The sequence below is a fragment of the Ambystoma mexicanum genome, chromosome 3p (assembly GCF_040938575.1).
Source record: "Ambystoma mexicanum isolate Mex_15411 chromosome 3p, UKY_AmexF1_1, whole genome shotgun sequence".
NCBI classification, from domain to species: Eukaryota; Metazoa; Chordata; class Amphibia; order Caudata; family Ambystomatidae; genus Ambystoma; species Ambystoma mexicanum.
The window spans coordinates 991,587,071-991,613,752 of record NC_090925.1 but is presented as its reverse complement, the minus strand read 5'-3'; the positions used below and the strand labels follow the sequence as shown (position 1 = coordinate 991,613,752).

At 46.6% G+C, this 26,682-nt stretch overlaps 1 protein-coding gene across 2 annotated transcripts in view; it reads right to left on the bottom strand.

The window, feature by feature from the left end:
- The window catches only part of GGT7 (gamma-glutamyltransferase 7), a 1,549,331-nt gene that overhangs the window by 10,091 nt on the left and 1,512,558 nt on the right, over window positions 1–26,682 (bottom strand). For both annotated transcript variants that reach the window (XM_069652281.1, XM_069652282.1), the window contains one exon: window positions 22,661–22,760. In XM_069652281.1, the coding sequence (XP_069508382.1) occupies window positions 22,661–22,760 (100 nt within the window). The remainder of the gene's footprint in view (window positions 1–22,660; window positions 22,761–26,682) is intronic.

The window sequence follows — 26,682 nt, the reverse complement described above, 5'->3', positions numbered from 1 at the left end:
AAGGGCATGAGAGAAGACCCCTCCAATTATCGCCCAATTGCTCTATTGGATGTTATCGGAAAAGTTTTTGCCACTTACCTCTTGACCCACTTTCGGACCTGGATAACAACATCGCCAGCTATGGACCCTCTCCAAACCGGTTTCCAAAAAAATGCTAGCACAGCAGCTAACTTAATGATCCTAAGCATCTTAAAAGAAAAAGTCTTGCTTGGAGCACCGAGAATCTTCCTTGCCTTTGTGGACTTGTCTCAGGCTTTTGACAGAGTAGATAGAGCCAAACTGTGGGCCAAGCTGAAAAACTGGAATTGCCCTAGCCAGATTCTCGACCCAATCATCGCTTTACACACGGATACTCATATATCAGTCAGGCTAAACAACAGTGGACTACTCTCCAATCCTATACCGTCCAATCGAGGAGTCAAACAAGGCTGTCCTTTGGCTCCAGCTCTTTTTATCTCTTTTCTCAGTGATTTCCAAACTTCACAAGAACCAATCAGATCGTTTCCTCTGAAAATAGGATCCACAATGGTTGCTAGACTCCTATATGCAGACGATCTCATCATTTTAGACCACACCCAGGTAGGTCTCCAACGACAACTGGACAATCTGCAAAAGTACACAAAGGAGAACAATCTGGAGATTAACAACTCAAAAACAAAAATATTGATCTTCCAAAAGCAAGGTCGTAAGAAAAAAGAATCATTGAAGTGGTTTTTGAACCAATCAAAAAATCGAGATAGTACCCTCATTCAAATATTTGGGAGTAACCATCGATAGTTCGAAAAAATCTCTTAGCATGCAGAAAATCCTGTGGCGTAAAACCAAAAACTTACTACGCGCAGTGGACAGAAAATATGGTAAATTTAGTCTTCTTCCTGCAATTCAATTCTATAAATCCAAAATAATTCCAGCCTTGAGATACGGCATGGACGCGAATCTCTCCATTCCTACGACCCTATGGGCAAAGCTAGAAGGTTTCATCTGGAGAACAACTCTAGGCTTACCTAAATTGACAGCAGTGGCTCCTATAAGGCGCGAACTCGGCCTGCTCTCCCTGGAGGCTGTAGTTGCGCAGAGCTCGATTCAGCTCTACAAGAAACTGCGGAACTAAGACAGCTTGGAAATATATAAAATGATCTATGAAGAAATATCAAAGGGAACCAACAAATCCCTTACCAACTGGGCTGAGAAACAAAAGCTTACGCTGCAAGAAATAGCCTGCTCAGAAGAGGAATTAATTCAGAATCCCATGAGAATGAAATCTAAAATGGAATGGTTGGATTGGGTAAAAACTAACGACAACTCAACTACGAACAAGCTACTAACCCACCTGCCACCAATTTATAACAAATTAAAGCAACCAATGGAGTACTGTCTGAAATATCCGTCTAAGCGCCTCATGAGAACTCTACTCAAAGCCCGTTTAAATCTTCTACCGACTCAAGAGGTTCTGGCAATTCGGGCCGCATCGAAAGATAAATCCTGCAGACTCTGTGGAGATTCCCAATCCACAGAAACAATCAAACATCTTTTGATGACTTGTCCTTCAATTGACCACGAAAGAGAGGCCTTTCTCGGCCCTATGTTAAAATCTTCATATTTCATCGACAACAATGTCTGGTGGAATCGTTTGATCACGGGAGCTAAAACTAGATGGCTAATAGCGGCTTCTAAGCTAATAGACATTGCTTTGGAGAAAATCCTGCAAAAAAATTCAGCAATCGAAACCCTCAATCAACCAGCGGTATGAGCATGCCAGTGTACACAGGAAACGGTAGACTTCTTTTTTTCTCTTCAGTTAACAACAAAGAAAGACTTTTCTTCTTCTTTTGTAAAAATCGAATTTTGATTAAATACAAATAAAAAAAAATAAAAAATATCAGGATGCACGTGGGAAGCTACAGCCAGCAGAACATGGGTAGGTTTATTATGAATGGCCTTCCTTCCTGTTCCCTCCTGAGTTTTAGATCTCACCAGCCTCATTTACTCTAGTCCAGGATTTGTCTGTCACCTGCCTTCCTGATTTCCTATGTTGCTTGTTCTTTTAATCTATTTCTCTCCACAGTTATACAGCCCACTCCTGCACTTCAGTCAAGGTTTTAACTCTCTGAACTGTTCTTCCATGAGTTCTGTATCTTTCGCTCTCCTCGTCTATCCCTCTCAGCAGGACTTCCTTTCATCTCTGCAATTTCGTTCCCACTCTTCCACCTCACCAAGATGACCTTTTTTCTTCCAGATGGTAATTCTCTTGGTCTCTACCATAAAACTCCTCTAACCAGGACACTTTCATCCAGCTTCAAGTACCCATAATCTCTTCACTAACCCATGCTTCTCTAACTTTTCCCTGCACTAGCATTTTCAAGTCTCCACCTCTGGGCTTCTTTCTAGCAAGGTTTCTGCACTTGGGGTCCTCTGGGGTCTGCTGTGCTGCTCTTTTTAACCCTCCCTATAACTGGCAAAGGCATGCCAGCATTTTGAAGGGGGCTCCCTCTTCCCCTGGGTGGTAGTTGTAGCCATTGGTTTTATTTGTGGGCCAGGGGCTGGGCCATCTCCTGATTGGGCCATGTAATTCAGGTCATGTGATATGCAAAATAGAGCTCAAGGTTTCAGGCAGCCATTTGGAACTCCTACAAGGACTCATTCCTTTCCAGGGTAGGTGTTAAACTGCCAAAGTGTCTCTCCTGGCCTGCTAAGTTTAAAAGACGTTTTGGGGGTCTGAGGAATTTTTTATTTCCGCTCAGTTTTCTGGTCTTTCTAAATAGGTCTGTGCATGCCCTGCGAGAAAAACTAAATGCAATTCTGACTTTGTAGGCGCTTGGGTTTGTTGCCAATGTGAGAGTCCCAGTTCCAATGGTATGAGACCATTACGTGTGATGGCTGGATTTTACTGCAGGTAGATGACACAAGGACCTTATGGAGAAAAGTGGACCTTGCACTGGGAGTACAGTAGGCATTATGGCGAGGAACTTGTATTTACCACCTACAGTACTCTTGCCTCCATAATTGTGAAAGACTGTAAAGCATCCTTTAACTGCAAGCATGCAACAAGTGTCAGGTGAAAGCAAGAAACATGCAGCATTAAAGGGTCAAACAAAGGTGTTGCACAGAAAAGCTTGGCCAAACTGGACACACGCCATGGAGCTAGAATCCATGTAGTAGCGTTTGAAGAAGATAGGAGTAGTTCACTTAGCCACCTTGCAATGAAAGGGGGCATTTCTTCGAACTGCCAGGGAGGCTGCCTTAGCCCCTACTAGGTGTGCAAGAAGGAATTTAAGAAGGGGAATGTTTCATATTGAGTAACATTCCAGTACTCAATTAATTACCCAGTGGGCAATGGGCTCTTGATCCTTGTTATGCCACAGAGTTGCACCCCCATAAAAAAAGTGATGGTCAGATGACCTGCAGTCCTTTTCCCCTTAAGCTAGATTGTGATTGCTTGTCTAATGGGCAGGTTGTGGAGATCCCTTTTTGGCCTCCATCTCTGTGCTTGGACAGACCGGCAAATTGATTACCTCTGACAATGATGAAGCACTTATTGAGATGGAACTTAAACTTGGGTATAAACAACTAGGTTGAGTCCAGAGTACCACCTTGTCCTTATAAAAAATTACAAGTGGTCAGAAGTTCACTAACAGTGCTGCAGATATGATGGCAGTTAGAAAGGATGTCTTCATGGTCACAAAGTGGATGTCACTAGAGGCCATATATTTAAGGTTTTTGCAAGGCAGAGAATAAGGAGCAATGTTAAGATCCCATGGAGGGAGGGGGGGTGAGTCAGAACCTGCGTACAATTTCTTTAAGACAACTAAAATGCCTCTTAATGATAAGATTAGATAAAAAGGTGTAATAACACTGTAGTCATTTATAACCTAGTAACATGCACATCACAACTAGCCCTTGAATCGATCTGAGCAGAATGAGGGATTCAGCAGTGTTAAAGAATCCCAATTAGTTGTGTCTACTGCCAACTGTTAAGACCCTCCGCCCACTAATCCCCTTTCACTGTATCTGTTAAATCTTGTATATTTCTGAGCCGTAAAAGGCGCTAGTGCCACCCTTGTCTGCTATGCATATGGAAAGGGGACCATTTGGGGTCTCAACCATTTGGCCTTGATGAAACCATGTGTGATTCCCACTTTAACACTGTTGAATCACACATTCAGTACAGAATGTCCCAAGAGACTTTAGCTATAAGTATGCTATACAATACTTAGTCATTAGCACTATCCAAATATAAGATACATTACTAATTAGTAAACAGTTACATTTTTGTTGCACACTAACTTTACAATTAATATTGCAGTGTTAGTGCTCCTCGTTATGAAGTGATACTGAAAAGATTAGGAATGGGAGGCACTTGGAGCTTAGAGGCATGTACCACAGGAGTACACTTTAATGCCCGATTGTAGAAGGTCAGAGATGAAGGAAATGGCAGAGTCAAATGATCTGGAGAAAAGGGTGGTGCCATTCCAAGAACCTGTGAGAGAATCCGATCCATTTGCTAGTATATTGGGACCTAGTGGAGCGCTTTCCTGTGACCTTCAATAGAACCAGATTATCGTGGGAGATGCCAAATTGGTCATACATTAGGTCCTCATGGACCAGGTCGCTAAGAGAGTTGATAGAGTGTAGGTCTGAAGAATAAGGCCTGCCCTCTGCGAGAGAGGATTTGATGAAGAGATCCAGGAGGTTTAAATACCAGAACCTGTTGGGCCATACTGGTACTATGAGGATCATGTGACAGTACCAAGACACACAGCTTGTGAATAACCTTGTGAACCAGGGGTAACTGGGGGGTGAAGTGGTGTGGGGGTGTTTGGAAGCAGGAGACCCTGTTACGCAGCCCAAAACACATTTGGAGAGCAGCATGCTTCAGACCCTGGTCTTAGAGGAACCTATACTCCTATTGAAGGAAGGCGTCTCTAAAAATCCTCTCTTCTTCCCCTTTTCTTAGAGGGCAAATAGGACCACCCATAGCCACCCCAATGGTGGTAACTCCAGTCAATACAGAGTGTGAACTTGGGTTCACTGTAGGCCCAGTTGGGTATGCTTAGACCATCCGCCTAGGGAGGGAACTAGCTAGGTGGAAGGCTAGTGGGAGGATATTTTTCATGATTGCTCTCTGCAGGCTGGCTAATACCTTGTTCTAACCGGCTCATCGAGGTAAAACATTACCATGGTATTGCCCATCTGCATAATCATTGTCTTAATCTGTGACGCCGGAAGGCCAAAAAGATTGCTTTGCATTTCAGGGCATTTATTTGCTCACCACACTCAGAGGATTTTGTGTCTTATGTATAGAGGCAGTTCCCTATTCAATCAGAGTGGAATCTGGGTAAATGAGCACGACAGGCCCTGCTGACAGTTTGTCCCAACATATCCACGACCAAAGGTCTTCTTGTATTTGCTTCAGCATAGAAATGACTGCCGATTGAGGGGGTCTTGTCTGTTGGTTCCAATAGGCAGCCAGATGAAGCGTAGTACTGAACATAAAGAACTTTTTTTTTTTTTAAAGAACTTTATTTTTGATTTTTTACTGTTATACAACAATAACGCCCACATTAGGGCGCGTTCATCGTGCATTAACCCGAATCCCCCCCACCACACCTCCCCAAACTTCTCCCTCTCAGTTCATTAAGTTATAATACTTGATTTGTCCTACTTGTATATCTATTAGCGCGCTGGCTTGAATGTTAGGAAAGGTCAGACTCAGTAACCTGGGAGCCGTGTTTTTCTGGTGAAGAAGCCTGGTCCTCGTCTGCTTAGTTTATTAGGAATGCAATCACTGGGCCCCATATGTCAGGGGGGCGTGCGTGTTTGGGTAGTGTCTTGATGAAATCGGATTCTATGTCTTGACAGTAGAGAATGTCTTTCCGCCAGTTTGTGACCGTCGGTGCTGGACCCCGGCCCCATGACATGGCGACCCTTCTGCGCGCTAGAGTTAACAGAAGCCCAGGCAGTTCCCTCACAGCTGGTGACAATTGGTTAGTCAGGCCTAGCAAGGCTATCGCCAGGATCGGCCGTGCTTCCCCTCCTATGATCGATGTTGTCATTTGCAGGACCTTTGTCCAGAACGGTGTCAGTTGCGGGCAGTCCCATGCTAGATGTATGAAATCTATGGCTTCCACATCTTTCGCATTTTGCGGGTGTCTCTGGTTGTTGTTTGCTCTTTTTGGCGGGGTGATGTACGTTTGGTGGAGGAAATTAAAGTGGATTTGTTTGAAGCGAGAATTGAGGGCGATTTTTGGTGTTTGACGCACGATAAATGTCCAATCTTCATCTGGGATTGTGAGTTGGAGGGCGTTTTCCCATCTTGCTTTCGTGCGTGGGCTAGCTGGCACAGTGTCTATTAGGATAGATTTGTAGATGGATGAGACTAGTATACCCTCGCCTTGTGCTTGGATCACGTTGTGTAGTAGTTGCCAAGTTGGGGGTTGCTGCGGAAATGAGGGAAAATGAGGGGAATAGTGCTTGGAGTGTGTATCGAGTCCTAAAGTATAGAAACTGGTCTATGGGGGTGTCGCCGCCCTTCTCTGTTGCTTGTTGGGGTGTGATGAAGGTTCCTCCACTGAACAGGTCACCTAGGGTGCTTATCTGTAACTTTTCTACCCATTGATGGATTACTTTTTTGGAAGTAAGGGGGATCCCGGGTATGAATTTTACTGGGAGGAGGGGCGAGCATCTTACCTGGATTTTGTATTTTTGTGCGAGTTTCCTCCAGATTCCGTAGGTCGCGAGTCCCACGTTCATGGTGTTGTAAGGTACCGGGAGCGGACTTATCACTGCCCTCAATAGGTTCGGGGTTGCCAAGGCACGTTCAATCTGTACGTGAGGCCTGATGAAATGTGTTGTGTACCAGTGGCTGAGGAACTGCGCCTGGGCTGCGCAAAAATAGCGTTCGAGGTTGGGGAGAGCTTGTCCTCCGCTGAATACTGGGAGTGTGAGTGTTGAGTATGCGACCCTGGCCGGTTTGCCTGCCCATAGCAGCTGGAGCACAAGGCTTTTGACTTTCTTTAGAAAGGATTTGGGGATCAAAATGGGGATGTTAGTGAAGAGGTATAGTAGTTTTGGCAGAATCACCATTTTGGCAAGTGAGGCTCTTCCCAACAAGGTAAGCGGAAGCGATTGCCAGTAGTGAGCTTTCTCTTGCAGTGTTTTTAATACCCCCTCGTAGTTGTCTCAGAATACCTCGAGGTAGTTCAGTGACATTAGTATACCCAGGTACCGCACCCGAGAGGTCTCCCATGTGAAGTGGTAGTCATCGGTAAATGCTCTGGTCGCTGGAGTAAGTGGGAAGATAATGGATTTAGACTGATTGATTTTTAGGCCGGATACTGCTCCAAACTTAATCACCTCCCTCATCACTGGGTTTAGGTTTTCGTTGGGGTTGTGGATGAATAATGCTATATCGTCCGCATAAAGGGATATGATCAGCCTGTGAGGGCCGAAACGGAGCCCCCTGTGGAGTTGTCGGGCTCGGAGGTTCGACGTCAGGGTTTCCATTATTAACGTGAAAATCAGCGCCGACAGTGGACATTCCTGTCTGGTACCTCATTGTAGCTGAATTGCGGAGGACCTTGCAGAGCCCACTAGTATGTTTGCTTGGGGGTCTTTATATAACAGGGAGACTAATCTAATAAATCGTGCACCTAGTCCCATCTGGGTGAGCACTGCGAATAGGAAGGGCCATTCCACCAAATCGAAGGCCTTTTCGGCATCTAGCAGTACCGCAACGGCCTGATGAGAGGGGTCAAGGGCTCCGATAATTCCAAATAGCTTTCTGATGCCAAATGTATTGCGGCCAGGCACGAATCCAGCCTGATCAGCAAGCACGAGGGCGCGCATCAGCGGTAGCAGTCTTTTCGTAAGTATTTTCGCTAGAATCTTGTTGTCAAGATTTAGAAGGGATATGGGCCTGTAGGATGCACAGTCCTCTGGGGGTTTGCCGGCTTTGTGCAATAGTATTATAATGGCCTCGCGGGAGGACTGTGTAAGGCAACCTGTGTCCAGTGCCTCGGCGTACCCTTCTGCCAGAAGGGGGGCCAGGGTGTGGGCAAATGCTTTATAGAATTCTCCCGTTAGGCCGTCGGGCCCTGGAGCTTTTGTGTTTGGAAGGGTTTTAATAGCTTCAATTATCTTGTCAGGTTTGATGGATTCATTGAGGGGTTCGCGTAGCTCGCTGACTACCCAGAAGAGTTCAGTGTAATCGAGGTAACTTTTTAGGGTGTCGGTGTCTGAGTTGTGTTGCGAGGAGTACAGATTTTGGTAAAAGATTTTGAATTAATTTGCTATTTCTTCGTCAGTGTGCACCAGCGTGCCCTGACTGGCCGTATGCTTTCGACTGTCGTCGGTTTCCTGTCGCCATTCAGAAGCCTTGCGAGGCGTGCACCTGGTTTTTGGCCTTCTCCGTATTGACGGACTTGGCTGTTCCTTCTTAAGAATTTCACCTCTCGTTCAGCCGCGGATCTAAACATTTCTAGCTCCTCTTTGAGTCGTGCCTGAGAGCGTGGGTCATTTGCGTTTGAGATTTTGAGTTCGAGGTGCTTTATTCCATCCGCGCTGGAGGATAGTTCCCTTCGGATCAGTTTAAGGATGCAGTTTTCCTTAGCCAGACAGACGCCTCTTACAAAACATGTCAGTGTTTCCCAGATTGTGCTGATCGAGTTTACGGTGCCTAGATTTGTTTCCAAAAAAGATGTAATTTCATCTCGGAGCTCCGAGGCGAACACCTGATCTTGCAGTGACCCGGGTTCGAAGCGCCAGTGTAGTAGGTGTGATTTGGTGATTGCCGGGTTGCATACAAGGGTTACCGGGGAGTGATCCGAGAGCGTCCGAGGGAGGATTTGACATGGAGTGGGCCCTTGGCTGAGATGAATAAGTAATCAAGTCTAGAGCTGCTGTTATGTACTGCTGAGTGGAACGTAAAGTCACGTAGCTCCCAATTGCTGTGTCTCCATGCGTCCACAAGATCATAGGCTCTGCATATTTCGTGTACCTGGTGGCTGGCTTTGGAGCAGGTCGGCGACGTGGTCTGCGACTTGTCCTTCAAGGGGTCTAGGGTGGTGTTCAGGTCGCCTCCCCAGATGATCGTTGTGGAGGTGTGTAGCGATAGGTTTGTGAGCATCCAGTCGAAGTTGTTGGCTCCATCTACATTGGGGCCGTAGGAGTTGACTAGGGTGATGTCTTTGCCTTCTATGATTCCCCTCACCAGGAGTGATATGCCGTCAGTGTCTTTGGCAGTGTTTATTAGCCTGAAGCCAGTCTTACGGTTGATTAGTATCACCACTCCTCTGGCGTACGACGAATATGAGGAGAAATATCTATGGCAGCCCGAGAGACGAGCCCATTGGTGTTCTTTTTCAGGTAAAAGATGTGTTTCTTGGAGCATGGCCACATCAATGCGGTGTCTTTACAGGTACTGAAGGATCTTCCTGGCTTTTGAAGGGAGGTTGACTCCCCTAATGTTCCATGTGGTGACTTTGAATTATTTGCTCCGCTTGTGAGCTAGAGCTGGTATGTATACCTTTGAGTTGTGAACACGCTAGGTGGCGATGCCAGTATCTACGCTTGAGCATAGGAGGTTTCCATTGTGTTCGAGAGAGAGGGCATTGCATCGTCTAGTGGTATGGGGGGTTGATGCGGGCGGGCGGTCCGGGGGTGCACGCCCATCCCTCTTGCTCAACTTCCTCCCTGCCACAGGCAACCCCCAACTCGCCCGTTTGTTTGCTAGAACAGAGCAAGAGCCGCAACGGTGCGAGTCCGTTACTTGCAATCCCACCCATTAACAGTTAACAACTGAGGTAAATTTTGCTGTGCAAGGGGTTCAAGGGGCCTCCCAGGCTGCACGGCCTCGGAGTGCATGACTCCTGTGGTTATTCCGGTCTGGAAGCTGCGTGGGGTTCATAGGACTTGTGCCTTCAATTTCAGATCAATTATATTGGGTTCCTGTGGACTCTTTCCCTCTGCGCACGTGGCTGATTGGGGTTTGGTCCGGGGAAGCCTGCGCGGTCTAGGAAGTCGTTTGCCACTTCTGGTGTCAGAAAAAAGTGTACTCTACCCTCATGTTGCACTCTCAGCCCGGCAGGGAAGAGCATGGAGTAGGGTATTTGTCTTTAAGCCTTTTTCTGACCAAGGTGAAGGATCTTCTTTGTGACTGGACCGCCGGGGAGAAGTCAGGAAAGAAGTGTATTTTATCTCCATCATGATGTATTTCACCTTTTTCTCTAGCAAGGTGGAGGATGGTGTCGCGATCTTTATAGTTAAGTAGTTTCGCTATTATCGGCCTTGAGGGCGCATCTGGGGCGGGTTTGGAGGATGGAATTCTGTGGGCTCTCTCCACCACGAACATGTGAGACAGCGCTTCTCTGCCAAACAGGGTGGTACAGAGCGCCTCGATAAAATGTTCCATTTTGGATTGCATTGCGTGCTCTCTCACTCCGACAAGTCTGATGTTGTTTCTTCTCGACTGGCCTTCCAAGTCTTCACATTTGGCATTAGCTACCTTCATTTGCGTTTCAAGTTGGGCAACCTTTGCCGCCAGGGTCACTGTGCCGTCATCCAGATTGGATACACGTTGTTCGACTTCGTTCAGTATGGGTATCCATGCGGTGTTGCAGGAGATCCACTTTGGAGGAGAGACCGTCCATTTTGTTGTTTAAGGTCCCGATACCTGCTTTCAGATCGAGGAGGAGTCCTTTGATGTCGGTGGCAGAGGTTTCCTCATCCGTTAGGTGTGGATTAGCCATTGGGGGTTCAGGATCTTCTTGGAGTCTGGGGGTTTTGGGAACTGTCCCAGTCTCAAAGGTGAGCTTCTTTTGGGATCTGTCCGTTTTACCCACTGTATTTGTGCGGCTAGGGGTGGTCTTGCATGGCTGGTGGGGTTCGTCTCTGAGTATTGGGCGCCAGTGGTGTCTCTGTGTCAAATGGGGTGTGGACTGGACGATTGGTTGCTTCCGGTAGGGCTGAGTCCCTTCGGTGTTAGGTGGTGGGGTGCTGCTTATAGTTCAGGATCGATCTTCGTGCCTGCAGTTCTCAGCGGGGCTCAGGGCCTTAGAGTGAGGTCCCAAGTAGGAAGCATGTTATAGAAGAAGGAGAGGCAGGAGGGGCAGAGGAGTTTCCCAGCTTCGCCTGCTGTGGAGGCGGATGGCTCAACGTTGTATGGCGTAGTGTCACTGCAGCACCTCATGGAGGGCGAATTGTCGCGTGGGGGATGACCCTGAAGGGGGATCCTGCAGGCTGGACGGTTGATTGCTGCTATTAAAGCTGAGCTCCTTTGGGGTTGGTGGCAGGGTGCTGCTTGTAATTCAGGACTGGCCTTCTGGCCTGTAGTTCCCAGCGGGGCTCAGAGCCGTGGAGTAAGGATCTATGCAGGCGGTATGGTTCTTGGAAAGGAGAGGTCGGGGGGTGTGGGAGTCTCTTAGTTGTGCCTGCTGTAGGTACGGATGGCCCAACTTTGCATGGTCTTGTGCTGCTGTTGTACCCCGTGAGGCGTGGGAGGGGACTCCGGGGAGGAAAGTTGCAGGGGTGTAACAGGGTTTATGTAGGGGCGCGGAGCGCCAGGCCCATACAGTGCAAATGCGCGCTGTACCTGTGTGTCTCGTTGTTGCAGGGGCGTCCGCTGCCAGGCTCCTCCAGCCTTCTGAGGGCAGCCACTTGATGTTTGGCCTGGGGAGGGGGCCTCCGTACTCCTCCGCGCACCTCCTTGCTCACATGTGCGGCTGGCGGGAAGCGCCGCTGTCAGCCAGGTATCGCAGGCAGGGGGAAGTGCAGGGGGAGGAGAGGCTCTGGGGAGGAGCGCACCACTGCGACTCGACTCCTGCTTCCCTCCGCTGTTGTTGTTGGTGGGGTCCGCTTCTCACAAATGTGGGGTCGCCGTCCACACGGATCTGGGCTGCTGACTGCGGCGCTGTCACTGCAAGGGGGGCGGTGAGGTGGGCTCATTTCTTCTGGCCCAGGGTCGCTCGACCCGTTCTCCTGCGCAAGTCTGCTGGGAGCAGGCAGGGTTCCACCAGTCGGGTCTCTGCATGGCCTGGGCTGCTACGTGGCACCGCCGGTCCTTCGTTGGCGCTGGAGCGGGATGGTCGTGTTGGGGGTCGCTGCTTCATCGATTTGGCCCCAAATTTCATATGTGTGGAGGACAGGAACTCCACTACTGCAATGCTGTTGATTGAGGCGGTAGGTTACCGGGATACGGAGGATTTGTCAGGATTTATGCCAGCCGTGCGGGAGCTCGCTAAGAAGCGGTCATCTTGGGTGGCCCTCTAGCGCCCTCAACATAAAGAACCTTGTGTAAGGAACTACCAACATTCAGTAGGCCATGAGATTCAGCATCCTCTGGATGTGCTGGAAAGGCAACTATTTTGATTATGGTCAAGCTGGTGGAAAACAGGGTCTGAATAATGTCCATTGCTGGGAAAACCCAGTCTAGGGTGGCATTACGCAGGAATCCTATGCACTGTTATGTTTGCATGGGTGTCTGTGGATCTTTTGGTTTTCTCTCAAACAGAACCTTGAACACCTTGTTTCAACATTAAGAAATCCTGGCCATCAGTATTAGGGCAACAACATGATGCTGAACATGAGGAATTTGAGGTAATTCAGAACGCTGGGGAGGTGGGGGGAATAGACCCTCCAATATTGAAAGGCTTAGATCAATTTCTCATTTAGGAGGCATTATACCTGCCATCTTTGTTATGAAACCTCAGACAGATCTCAACCAGCATCTACGAGGGAAACAGACTAAGGATTGATGCAGAACTGTTAGTACCTCCCACCGCATGCCCGGAACCTTGGTCCTGCATTTATAGATCAGCTTTAAGGTTCTCATTGTCAATGGAAGGAAAAAAGGCCACCTTTCCATTTAGGTTTCTTTCATCAGATGCCTTACTTCCTTATGGTGCCCGTGATTAAAGCAATGTTTTGCACTTGAGAATTTAACTCGTTTGCTTGCTCAGAGAAGCTAATGATCTCACAGCAAGCTGTTCTGCCCCTCCTTAACAGTTGACATTTAATCTTCAGCAAAATATAGCCTTTTTATAGAACTCTTTACATTAAGATACATATGTTTTACTCTTGTTCTCTTAATTCGCATACCTGTAACAAAACAGGTAACTATATATTACACTTGTTTGGATGTCATTAAATTATGCAAAACGGTCAGTCTTCGCAAATCGTACCATCAGAGAAGAATACATACAAGACAGACTGAATGTGATGAAAAACGAAGTGCTACTGACACTGCAGTACAAATGTATACATAAATACCAGTTTTCTGACATTTAAAGGAATAGTTCGGTCAAAAAATGTTATTGTCCCTACGGGTCGGCCATGTGTTTTTAAACCCAAGTCGCTTGATTTTAGAAAAATTTCCTATGGACCTTACCGAGTTTTCGTCCATTAAACACACACAAAAACAGGCACCAGGGCGCTGCCATTTTGTGATAATCCTATCACTTGCCCCATCGCCCTGGCTGACCTGCTTTTGCGGCACTAAATCATATCCCCCGCCCCTGAGCCTGACATTATCAAAACATTCATATTCCCCGCCTCTCTCCGTGACGTTACTGTGCTCCGTAGGCAAACGTGCCCAGTCGTCTTCTACGCGACTTCACACAGAACCCGAAAACCAACACAGATCAACTCAACACAGGGCGCCACAATTCGGAATATGAAACTGTACTTTAAAATCAAACAGCAATACGGTACATTTGGTAAAGTACATTTATTTGACATTAAATGTTTAGAGAATATTCAGCAATTGGCATATTAAATCGGAATGGAATTTTTTTTCTTTTCTCTCGATCCGCAAATCCGGAAAAGTTTATCGTGAGTCACGCTCTGTTCCTTTATGGTACACAGAGTGTAGATTTTCGTTAAAAGAAGCAATTTGGACGCACAGTGAACTGCAAGGCTGTTCCATCAACTAGGCACTAGGCCACCGTAAAGGTTGATATGTTGCTTCTAGCCGCTAAGACCGCGTAAGGGCATATGGCCCCTTGGCGATCGTCCCATAAAATAGTCAATGTACTGCAGTTGTTTACAAGAAGCTGCAGCTGGCGGTTCAAAAATCAGTCTGCTGGGGTCTGGAATAGGTGGCAGTGGCAGTACGGTAGGATGTACCTGTTTAGAAAACATAAACATTGAAATTAGTCTCACCAGCCGATCTTTATTACTATTATTCATTTTATTTATTACGGGCGAGCTGAAACTATTTGCTTGCAAGGATAGTGCAATGGAGTATGTTCGGCTCTAAAAGCAATGTGAAAACTAACTAAATAAATCGAGGGAAACACACAAACGAATGATTTTTTTTACCATTGAACCACTGGGAAACGACTGTTTGTCTACATGCGTGTCGAATGGGCACATGCATGCCCATGTGCCCGGTAGAAAGACGATCCCACAAATGTTGCACTTGCTCTTCATTCATTCATTCATTCATTCATTCATTCATTCATTCATTCATTCATTCATTCATTCATTCAGGTATAAAAGCATCTAAAGAGTTACTTACATTATATCTGCCATTCCCATTGTATCTCTGCGTAATGCAGTCCGTAAATCCCACTGTGTTCGTGCCAATGATTTTTCATATACTTAACTAACATGAAACTTGGTCTAGTTTCAGAATTTTCAGCCTTATCGTCTCTTACGTTATTGCCCCCTTCCTTCAAATGAAGCCATTTCGCGGGCCTCTTCAGCCCGTGAGCAAAAATCAAAGCCGCTGACCTTCACTCTGCATGAGCGTAAATTCTTAATTTGCAACATCCCGTCTAAAGCCATCTGTGAGAACTTGAATTTTCGACTCCATGTTTGTACTAGGCCTCAATGTGCAAATGCGAACTGGCTTCTCTCCCATCTGCAACGCCTTGCTTGGCGCGTTCGAAGGCCCCCAATTTTGTCCTCGTTGTCCGCGAGCTTTGCAGCCCTAGAGAACCATAACTATGGAGACATTGACTTTTTGGGGAAAGGTCAGGGAAAGTATAAAGTACCCGAGGAGTCGAGTTGAAAGTAAGATTTATTGTTTATTTGTTTTATTATTTGCAATACACAAGCCTCCCCTCGGTTAACAGTGCGCAGCATTTACATGAGATTGCGAAACTTAGTTACAGCAACAAAAATATATACATACACATATTCACAAGGTCAGCGATATGAGGTGAATAGAGAGAGAAGTCAAAGATGACACCCATGTTGTTCGCCACCCAGGATGATGAATGGAGGGTTTAGGGTTAGCATACTTTGTATGCACACTGTACAATAACATTATTTTCAAAAAGACAATCAGATTACAATGATTTATTTAAACCGGGATTTGAACTTCTCAACGAGCTCTGCTTTGGGTGGACATGGCACAGTGGCAATGTTTGGTGGCAATGCATCAGTGCTCTGCACAGAAACGCTAAAAATTCCATATCTGTGCTTCTCTAGTACACTAACAATAAGGCCTTTAACAAAGTCGAACTTAATTTCCTCATATACTGGTTTTACCCCCCATTTCTTAGTTCTTTTTCCAAAGGTCGTAGTGTAGCGAGGCATCCCTACATTTCCGGTAGTCCTAGACTGTTCACAGCCCACATTCTCGTTATGGGCCAAGACCGCTAGTAGAGTCCTATGTTTCATGATCTGTAAGCTGAAATGCAATCGCTTTGGCCTGTACTTTAGGCACATATTGTGGAACACCTCCAATTCTCCTGTGTGACAGAATTCTGTCAGTACCCTCAAATTTCTTGATAGAGTTTTATCGAAAACAATCTTCTCAATGGCTTTGTGTGTAGGTGAAGATGCAATCAACCACTTCTTCTCCCGTGCCTCTTCTGTGGACAAAGGGCCATGTTCACATTGGTGGAAATTTTGGTTTTCTGTCCAGCGGTGAACGTTGGTACAGTGGTGCATCAGTGACTGACATTTTTCAAGTAGGATTTCCACTGACCCTTCACAAGTTTTGGAGTTCCACCAAAGATGGTTGCTGATAGACTGGGAGCACTGTGAAATACTTTCAAAACCTTTTTTTTCCCTGCAGCCGAGATTTTCTTATTGATTGATTTAGCAAGATGCCATACGTTAAATTGATGTTTAATATGTGGGAACTGCTCTCTCATTGTCTTGGCAATTGAAACGTGTCTGTCCGTGGCTATGAGGTCGATGTGCATTCCCCTTGATTGTAGATAATACAATGATTTTATAAATCCTAGTTTCTCCATGGCCACTGAGGATTTACATTGGGACACCTGCACGACCACCGAACTCACAATTTTCTTACTATCCATGTCCTGAAAGTGGTAGGTGCAGTACTTGGCAGAAAATCCAGGGCTGTCGCACTGTCCATCGCCGGCTAGCCTGAATCGTTTCCCTTCGAATGTACTTGCTAGAGACAATTGTTCAATTTTCCAAGCATCACTAATGGCCGGAAACAGATAATCATGTTGGTATTTGTAGTACTGTGTTTTAGAAAAGAAATGGAGTCCCACAAACTGAAAGAAAGATTCCAACTTTCTAAAACTGGACCCACTAAAAAGTGAGGCAGCTGCACACAGTAGATTGCCTGCTGGCAGCTTCCCCAGCATCGGTTGTGCAGACCATGAGAACGCATGATTTAATCTACAGGCGGCATGTATTTTGACGTTACTGCCTTGTTTTTGACGAATCACATGAATCAATGGCTCCCCAAGTACTTCCCCTCCAACTGAATGCCCACATTTCAGCATACTTATAATATCCATCAAACAACTGTCGAATAGTATGTATTTGCCCTCTTTCATTAGACTGTCATCCGGCGCGAAAGTTGTTTCGGACTGTGCCGTTGAGGACATATCAACAAATTTGAAAGAAATATTGCTGATATCAAGTTCTGATGCGTTGTTGGGTGATGCTGCTGGTTCATTCTCTGTCATTTCAACATCTGTTACTTCAGCATTGATGGGAGAACACAACAAGGTTGACAGCTCTTTGGGTGGCATTTTTTTGGCGGGTGTAGATTGTGTGAATTGATCTGCGACTACTTCAAAGCTATCTTCAATACATTCAGTATCATCTTCTTTTGGTGGTGCGGTTGAACTGTAGCAATGGTCCAACAAAACTTTACTGGATTCTCCGGACACATTCAATTCATGTTCTGGCCATTGGACATGAGCATCTCGAGTCTCAACACGCCGCGGCTGAATTAATAGTTCCTCCATAGTGTAAATTGTCTGGCAAGCAACATCTCTCATTTGCTTCACTCTCTGTGTACGTATAGTTCGTACACCCACGGGTAACTAGAGGACAGATTGGAAAAGGGATGTTCATTTTAAACACAATATAATAATATAGTACAATTGACAGGAAAAAAACATAATATAGTCCCCAACACAAAACAATTCTTAAAATTATGAACTGTTTGTAACTAACCTTATTTTTGTTTCTTTTCTTTGCAACTTTCTTGACTCGAACTTCAACATCTGCACGCTGTTGCTCTGATTCGTTTCCACATGTCTTCCCTTCCTCTTGCGCTGCAACGACTATATTTTCTGGATCCGCATAGACAGCACGGAATGACGCTCCATCGACTCCCTGAAACATAGTACTTTCATTACAATGTATCACAATATTGAAAACATAAAACACATGTGAGGAAGAACGCACAGGTACACCTCAATAGCTAATCACGAATTAAACATTCTGTAGAACAATCAAACGACAAGTATTCAAGCTCTGATGATCTAGTTCGATGGAACTGTCAGTATCCATACCTCTGGCTCCGCATGGACTGCCATGAATGGTTGTATTGGAGAGGAGGCATCAGCAACTCCCTGAAACACAGTACTTGTATTAGTATGGTTTTCAATATTGGAAACATAACACACACTTGGGGTCGACGGCACAGGTACATATAAAGAGATAACCACAAATGATGCATTGTCTAAAAGAATCAAGGAATATCTAAATATGATCAGATTTCATCGACTTATTTCTCCGATTTCTTTACATCTGCATCACCTACAAGAGATGTTGTAATTGTAGAGGAAGCTCCGTCGTCTCCCTGAAACACAGTACTTGCATTAGTATGGTTTTCAATATTGTAAACATAACACACACTTGGGGTCGACGGCACAGGTACATATAAAGAGAAAACCACAAATGATGCATTGTCTAAAAGAATCAAGGAATATCTAAATATGATCAGATTTCATCGACTTATTTCTCCGATTTATTTACATCTGCATCATCTAAATGGGATGTTATTGTAGTGGAAGCTCCGTCGTCTCCCTGAAACACAGTACTTGCGTTAATAGGGAAGAAAGTATACCAAATGGAATCACGTTATATGACGACGCTTGATGGAGCTGTCAGTATCCATACCTCGTGCTGCTGAAGAATATGTAGGGATGTTGTAAATGTAGTTCGCACTTCCAAAAGCTGTTGCGCCGATTCGTATATGCAAGGTCCCGCTTTCACTTCCCCTGGAATTACTTGAATGTCAGGCTCTGCCTCAAGTGCAGGGGTTGACGCTCCATCAACTGCCTGAAAGATAGTACTTGCATTAGTAAGGATTACAATATTGAAAACATAACACACACTTGGGTTCGACCGCACAGGTACATATCAATGGCTAAGCACGAATGAAACATTGTGTAGAACAATCAAACGACAAGTATTCCAGCTCTGATGATCTAGTTCGATGGAGCTGTCGGTATCCATACCTCGTGCTGCTGAAGAACATCTAGGGATGTTGTCAATGTGGTGGACGCTTCAGCATCTCCCTGAAAGACAGTGCTTGCATTACTATGAATAACACTAATCATAACTGAAAACAAACACCAGTGGACGATAACTAAGGTGTATATCAATTGGAAAGCACTAAACAAACATTCAGTAAAATAATTACATGATGCAATAAAAATATTACTTGACCTGCATAAAACAAGTCTGTAGCGGAATAGCCAAGTAAGATTACCTGATACGCGCTAGAAGTGGTTGATAACTGCGGGCACGTCACGGATGTAGAATGTTCTTGCTTCAGAGTCAAAGCATAGTCAAGCAGTTGTAAAGGTAAATTATTGATTGATAATGAAATGCCAATATTAAAAATTGCCATGTAAGGAGACAGAATACTTGAGTAATGCTATTGAAAATGCGCAATATAGCACAGTTCCCTGTGCCCATATATAGATTTCGTTTGTGGGTTATAAAATCGAAAAAGAATATATTGATAAATGTCATTATTGTAAAAGCTATACACTCATTTCAATGTCGAAAGTATTAAAAGGGACACAACACCTAAAATATCAATGAATCCATTCGGCTACCTACACACTACCGCAAGGCCTAAAGCTAAATCCGGACACTTGACTCACCAGTGGCGGAATGTGGACGAATAGAGTGGGAATAGCGTTCGCGAGCAATTTTCGTGTCGTTCGCCGTTTATTCGTCTTTGTTACCCAAGATGTTGTGTACATGTTCGAGGAAAAGTGCCGGCTGCAGATGCGTATCGATCACCCCTCTTGTCCTCTAAGACTTGTTGGACTCTACTTTCCAGCTCATCCAGTGGATATCCGCAATGTCTGACCCATTCTCTTATTCGATCAACAGTTTTCGGGAATACATGCATTGTATGCCTTCAGATTTAGCATGGGTCTTCGAATGGGCAACCGCTAATCGAACAGGCAGGCATTGTTGAAAATTCTGAAAAGTAAATATCGACATTATTATACAATCTTGATGAATAAAAATATGATACAAAATTAAATGAACCATACAGTGTTCAATGCAAGGTTTGTTTTGGTTGCAGGAACTATACCAGTTCATCATGTGCGGCTTAGTATTTGCATAAATTGCAGAAATTTACATATGATGTGACTAAACTCTGAACATGTGACTCGTCCTTTGGATGTTCTGTCTTGCACGAGAAGGAAACATGCTTACATTATAGACTGGACCCCCGAAGGATGCAATTCGATGACAATTGACACAGATGAAAATAAATAAATCTATTGATAGCATAACAATGGAAACTCAAGTCAATATCAATTAGACCAATGAACATAGCACTATTGAGTACTCTACTCGCAAATAGATAGCAATTTAAAAATCAACGACATAGGACATGGCCTTACCTTGACCAACAAACAGTTGGATTCAGCAAGCAGAGCAGTATGTTGCAGGAGAACAGGTAGATGGCCACAGGTAGCACACTGACGAGTTTGCTCGAAGCGGTCACAGAAGTTCACAGATAGCACGACGATGAGCAGATTAGCATAGATCTCAGTGGTTCTCAGGTAGCATGTTCAGGAGTTGACTTGCAAAGCACAAAGATGTTCTCATGAGACATATCAAGTGGTTTATAAAGTATTACAAACAGGGGTGTGTTTGTGAATGAATGACGTGTGTATGTCGTGGTATTATGTGGTTTGCCGGGGGCCTGCCAGCATGAGGGGGGAGGAGGGGTCCTGGCCGGACACACAGGGTCTGAGGAGGCCATGTGAGCGATGGGCCCTTGTCGTGGGATACCTTTTGAAGTGTACATGCTGTTTGGCACCTTGGCCGTTCGCGGCCCCGACAGCCCCTCATGGCAGCGCGCATCCACTGGCGCAAACCGCCTTTGATAGAGGGGGGTGGGATGGATGGGCCTGGGGCGTGCAGATAAGGCACAGGAAGACTGCTGAATGGAGACACACTTATGTGGATTTCAGGGGGGCGGCCTGCTTCAACGGGGATCCCTGCCTGGAGACACGGAGTCTGAGGAGGCCATGTGAGCGATGGGCCCTTGGCGTGGGATACCTTTTGAAGTGTACATGCTGTTTGGCACCTTGGCCGTTCGTGCCCCTGACAGCCCCCCATGGCAGCGCGCATCCACTGGACTTGTTATGGAATTTTGTTTTTGTTAAACTAACCACTTTTTTATACTTTATATAGTTATACTTCGCCTTTGATAGGGGAGGGGAGTGGATGGATGGATGGCCCGGTGGGCGTGCAGACAAGGCACAGGAAGACTGCTGAATGGAGACACACTTGATTCATTTAAAAAATCGAAAACAACCGTTGTTAAAATATATGTGGTGTTTTATTTTGTTTCTTTTTTTGCTGGCACAAAAATACAAAACTTTACACATTGTACAGGTCAGGTTGCAGCACAGCGAGGGAAAATCCCCTGTACTGACCGCTGTCATTCGGGAAAGTTTCTCTTATGGCACGAACGGCACAGGCGGGTATTACTCTTCGAACGCGGTGTCCAAGCCTCCCGTGAAGCCACCATGTAAAGGAACGATAGGCCACCAGCCGGTACCACCTGTGAAAAATAATGATACAAACTGTTTTTAAATGACCAAGATAAGTTGATTAAACGTTTGTTGTCAATGACAATTCTTGTAACTAATGGCAATCTGCTCGGACAAATGCTATCTAGACACTGCACACTATTGAACGACTTTCATGCGTTACAATGATATGTAGATGTAATTTTAGATATAGGAGACGACCATGAAATAGTAGTGGCATCACAAGCAGATTATACTTACTCGTTACTCGGATTACGAGGACGAACAGTTGCGCGAAGTTCGTGCATAAGCACCATCATTATCCTCAACACGGACCGTGTGAGGCAGGCTGCCCTGAAGTCTGGCAGCTCGGTGATGTATTGCGGTCATGGCTCGCCTTCCGAAATGTAGGTCACGCATCCCGAGTTTTCACAGCAGCAGCAGTTCTCTTTCTCGGTTGGCATTAGCTTGCACCGATTGCATGTGCACCAGGTGGAAACACTGTCCATGCGGCTAGGTCCAGTGTCTTGATCAGTTGATTCGTCCTGCCAACTGCCGTCCGAAGCCCCATCGTTTTCGCGTGTTTCCCTTTCCAGTAGTTCCTCCTCAGTATACTCGGGCTTGTACATGTAGGGCATTATTGTAGCCATTGTGTGGTAAACAAACTAAAATTATTTATAGCGATGGTACAGGTGTTCACACGGGCTACAAGCGGCAAAGGTAGCTGACCAAAAGCACAGAAACGAGTCACAGAATACTCAAAGTAACACAGAGAGAGGAATGGAATTGAAAATCTGCTGCTGTGTGTTGTGAAACGGTCTGTTTATACTTATTGAGGAAAGAGGCGCCTTGCCATTTCCATGGCGTCACGTCATTAGCTGAAGCGCAGTGATTGTTAACACGAGATGTGCTTTGGCATTGTGAAATGGGCGGTACGCGTCTGCTGATGACAGGCTCAGAGGCGGGGGATATGATTTAGTGCCGCAAAAGCAGGTCAGCCAGGGCGATGGGGCAAGTGATAGGATTATCACAAAATGGCAGCGCCCTGGTGCCTGTTTTCGCGTGCGTTTAATGGACAAAAACTCTGGTAAGGTCCATAGGAAATTTTTCTAAAATCGAGCGACTTAGGCTTAAAAACACATGGCCGACCCGTAGGGACAATAACATTTTTTGACCAAACCATTCCTTTAAGAGCGATTAAATATACATCATAAATACAAAGTTAGTAAAACATATTAATAAGGCTCAAATGCCAGTTTATTGGAAAAGGATACATCTTTGCAAACAATTTTGCTAATTGTTTAAACATACCGAAATTTGTAAAGACTAGAAATGTGTTCAGTTACCAATAAATCCAAGTTGGAATCAGCACTGCTAGAATATGGGGGACATTATCAAAATAAACCAACACTTAAATGCATGCTCACCATCTACTTCCAGGATGTTGGATTGAAGCTGAGGATGTAATCGGCCGAGGGTCAGGCTGTCACTCAGATTCTTATTGAAAGCTAGAACATTAATTAGGACCTATAAAAGATAAACAATGCGTCAATACCAAATGGAGTCCAGCATTCCTGCACACATAAGCATAAAATGGCTCCTGGGAAATGGCAAAGCAGAAGAGGGCAAATGTGCAGAGAAGAACAAGTTACTCTCTTACCTGGTAACGTTCTTTCGATGGCATGGTCCGACGACGTATTCCATATCTTTGACAGTAATCACCACAGCTGTGCTGCCTCGGAAAATTTTCGGCGTCTGCATCGATGACGTCTATGCGCCGTCCCCGAGGACCTCCTCCGACGGCCGATGTCACCCGATGTGATAAGTAGGATGCACGACGCCCGTAGCCTCAGTTGTAGTTTTTCCCCCAGAACGTGTGACACCAGTCTTCTGCCAGTCAGACACACAAGGCCGTGCGGAAACGTAAGCTGCAATCGCATAAGAAATTCTACAGCGGGGAAGGTAGGGAGGGAGCGATATGGAATATGTCGTCGGTCCATCCCATCGAAAGAACGTTACCAGGTAAGAGAGTAACTTGTTCTTCGAGGGGATTGGGTGCTCCGACGTATTCCATATCTTTGACAGACTCCCAAAGCAGTACCAAAGCAAGGAGGTGGGAAAAGAATTTAGAACACAAATTTAGCATGCCCAATCAAATTTGCGGAATAAAGGACTGCCTTGCCAAAGGCCAGATCCTGTCCTCGGATGGAATCGAGAGAGTAGTGACGTACAAAAGTATGTACAGAAGCCCAAGTGGCTGCATCACAGATGTTACGAATAGGAACACCCCTCTGTAGGGCAGTAGATGCAGCCATACCCCTGGTAGAATGGGCCCGCAAGCCAGCCGGTGGGTCCTTACCCGCTAAGCGGTAACACTCAGAGATAGCCAAAATAATCCCATGAGACAAAGTCTGTTTTGTCACAGCTTGTTCCAAACGCTTTCCAGCGTAACCAACGAAGAGTTGATCGTCCACTCTGACCCGGGAAATGCGTGAAATATAAAAGCTCAACGCTCTCCTAGGATCAAGCCTATGGAGCCTCTCCTCTTCCTTACCAGGATGCGGAGGAGGATAGAATGCCGGAAGAACAACCTTCTGGGCCAAATGAAATTCCGAAACCACCTTCGGAAGAAAGGAAGGACGAACACGAAGGACAACCCCGTCCTTATGAAACACAGTGAAGGGTGGCTTAACTGAAAGTGCCTGTAACTCACTCACTCTGCGAGCGGAAGTAACCGCAACCAAAAACACAGTTTTAAGAGTTAACAGTCTCAAAGGGCAAGAATGCAAAGGCTCAAACCGAGCCCCCATAAGAAACTTAAGAACAAGGTTCAAATCCCAACTGGGCACCAGAAAAGGTGACGGAGGGAACACATTAGTGAGCCCTTTCAAAAACTGAAAAATTAAAGGAATCTTAAAATAGGAACATTCTTCAGACGAGCACTTAAATATGGACGCGCCGCCAGGTAACCTTTAATGGTACCCACTTGCAAGCCCCTGTGGGCCAAGGAAAGCAAAAAAGACAGAACCATGGGAATGGAGAGCAACACCTCCAACATGTCTTCAGGGAGGTCCCAATCCTTATACCTCAACCTTTCAGAAGCCAAGCGTGAAGGTTGGGGGATCTGACCTCTGGATGGAGAACCTGACCCCCCCCCCCCTCCCGTGAGAGCAGATCGTCTCGGTAGGGAAGACGACTTGGAGGGCAGATGGACAAGTCGAGAAGGTCCGGGTACCACGTCCTCCGGGCCCACGGCGGAGCAATGAGGATCATCCGGGAACCGAACCTCCGTAACCTCCGCAGTACTTGCGGGATGACGGGGACTGGAGGAAACACGTACAGCAGTGGGAATGACCACTCCACCACGAGCGCGTCTCCTAAGGCTCCTTTTGGAGGAGATTCCCGCGAGCAGAACCTTTCGCACTTCCGGTTGACACTGGAGGGGAACAGATCCATTTGAGGGGTCCCCCAAAGGGTGAAGATCTCCAAGAGAATCTCCTGAGCCAGCTCCCACTCATGAGAGATCGTGCTCTGCCTGCTCAGAGTGTCCGCCGTCTCGTTGTCGTCTCCGGCCAGATGAACAGCCGAGATCAAAGCTTCCTGCTGGATCGCCCAGAACTCGAGCTGCATCGCCTCCCTGCACAGAGGAAGTGACCCTGCCCCCACATTTTTGTTGAGGTAGTGCATGGTCACCGTGTTGTCTGTTAGAATCAGGACACCCTTTCCTCGCACAGTCGGCAGAAAAGCCTTCAGGGCTAGCCTGACGGCCCTCAGCTCCAACAGATTGATATGGACTATGGACTCCGACGGAGACCAACGACCGCTGACTGTCAGCTCGTTGGCATGAGCTCCCCATCCCGTGAGGGATGCGTCCGTCACGATCGTCACCTCCGGCCAGGGCAGCCAAAATGGGGCCCCCTTCATCAGATTGCCTTTGACGGCCCACCACAGAAGGTCCTGGGCGACCGAGGGCGGCACCTGATCAGGGTCCGACATCCTGCCGAAGAGTGCGACCACTGCATCTTGAGTGCCCACTCCAAAGATCTCATCCGCAGACGAGCCTCTGGCACCAGGAGAATGCAGGAAGCCATGAGGCCGAGCACCTCAAGAACTCGAACGCCGGGAGCGTCTTGGCAATTCAAAACTTGTGCACCATCTGCTGAATGTGAAGAGCCCTCACCTGGGGAGGAAAACACAGCCCCAGGGATGTGTCGAACACTGCTCCGATGTACTGGAGCCGCTGTGTTGGCGTCAAATGGGACTTCTTTAAATTGAGGGAGAAGCCCAGCTTGTGAAGGGAGTGGCAGGTGACGGACAGATGATCCAGGACTTGCTCGGGAGAGCTCCCCCTGATCAACCAATCGTCCAGGTAAGGGTAGACGTGAATCCCCCCTTTCCTGAGATGCGCTTCCACCACCACCATGAGCTTGGTGAAAACCCTCAGGGCGGAGGTCAATCCGAACGGCAGGACCCGGAACTGAAAGTGCGAGTCGCCAACCGCGAACCTCAGGTACTTCTTGTGCTTGGGATGGATCGGCACATGGAAGTAAGCGTCCTTGAGGTCGAGAGACACCAACCAGTCCTGAAGTTGAAGGGCCTGGAGGACTTGAGAGAGAGTAACCATCTTGAACTTTTTCTTCCTGAGGAGTTTGTTCAAACAGCGCAAGTCCATGATGGGTCTCAATCCCCAGTCTTTCTTTGAAATAAAAAAATAAGGGGAATACCATCCCTTGTTCCTCTCCGCTACAGGCACTAGTTCTATGGCGCCTTTCTCCAGCAGGGCTTGAATTTCCTGCGCAAGGAGCAGATCCTGACTCTTCAAAGAGAGGTTCCCAGGTGGATTGTCGTGAGGCCTCTGCCGAAAGGGAAGACAGTAGCCGTGGGTTATGATCTCCAGAACCCACAGATCTGAAGTAATGGCACGCCACTCTACAAGATGCTGCGCCAGCCTTCCCCCCAACCGGCGAACCATGGGACCTGGCCTCATGACTGAGTGGTAGCGGCTGCGGCGTTGCCTGAGGGCAAAGAGGCAACTGCCTGAGCGGCCTTGGCACCTCGAGTACCCCGTTTTCCACCTCTGGCACTCTTATGGTGGCCTCTTTGACGGACAGCTCCTCTTGCTTTACTGAAGGACGAGTAATAGCAAAAAGAACCTCCCCTCCATTGTTGTCCCCTAGGATGAAAAGGCAGAGGTTGTCGAACTGCAGCGCCCAACGACTTTGCTGCAGCTTTGGAGGTCTGCAACCTCTCTAGGCTCTCGTCAGCCTTGCTGCCAAAAAGATGTTCACCGTCAAAGGGCATGTTGAGGAGCCGCGACTGCACATCAGGAGCGAACCCCGACTTCCGCAACCACGCAAACCTGCGTATTACGGTGCTCGCCACCATGGACCGGCTGACACAATCTGCCATGTCCAAACCCGACTGAACGGCGTCACACATGGCATCCTTG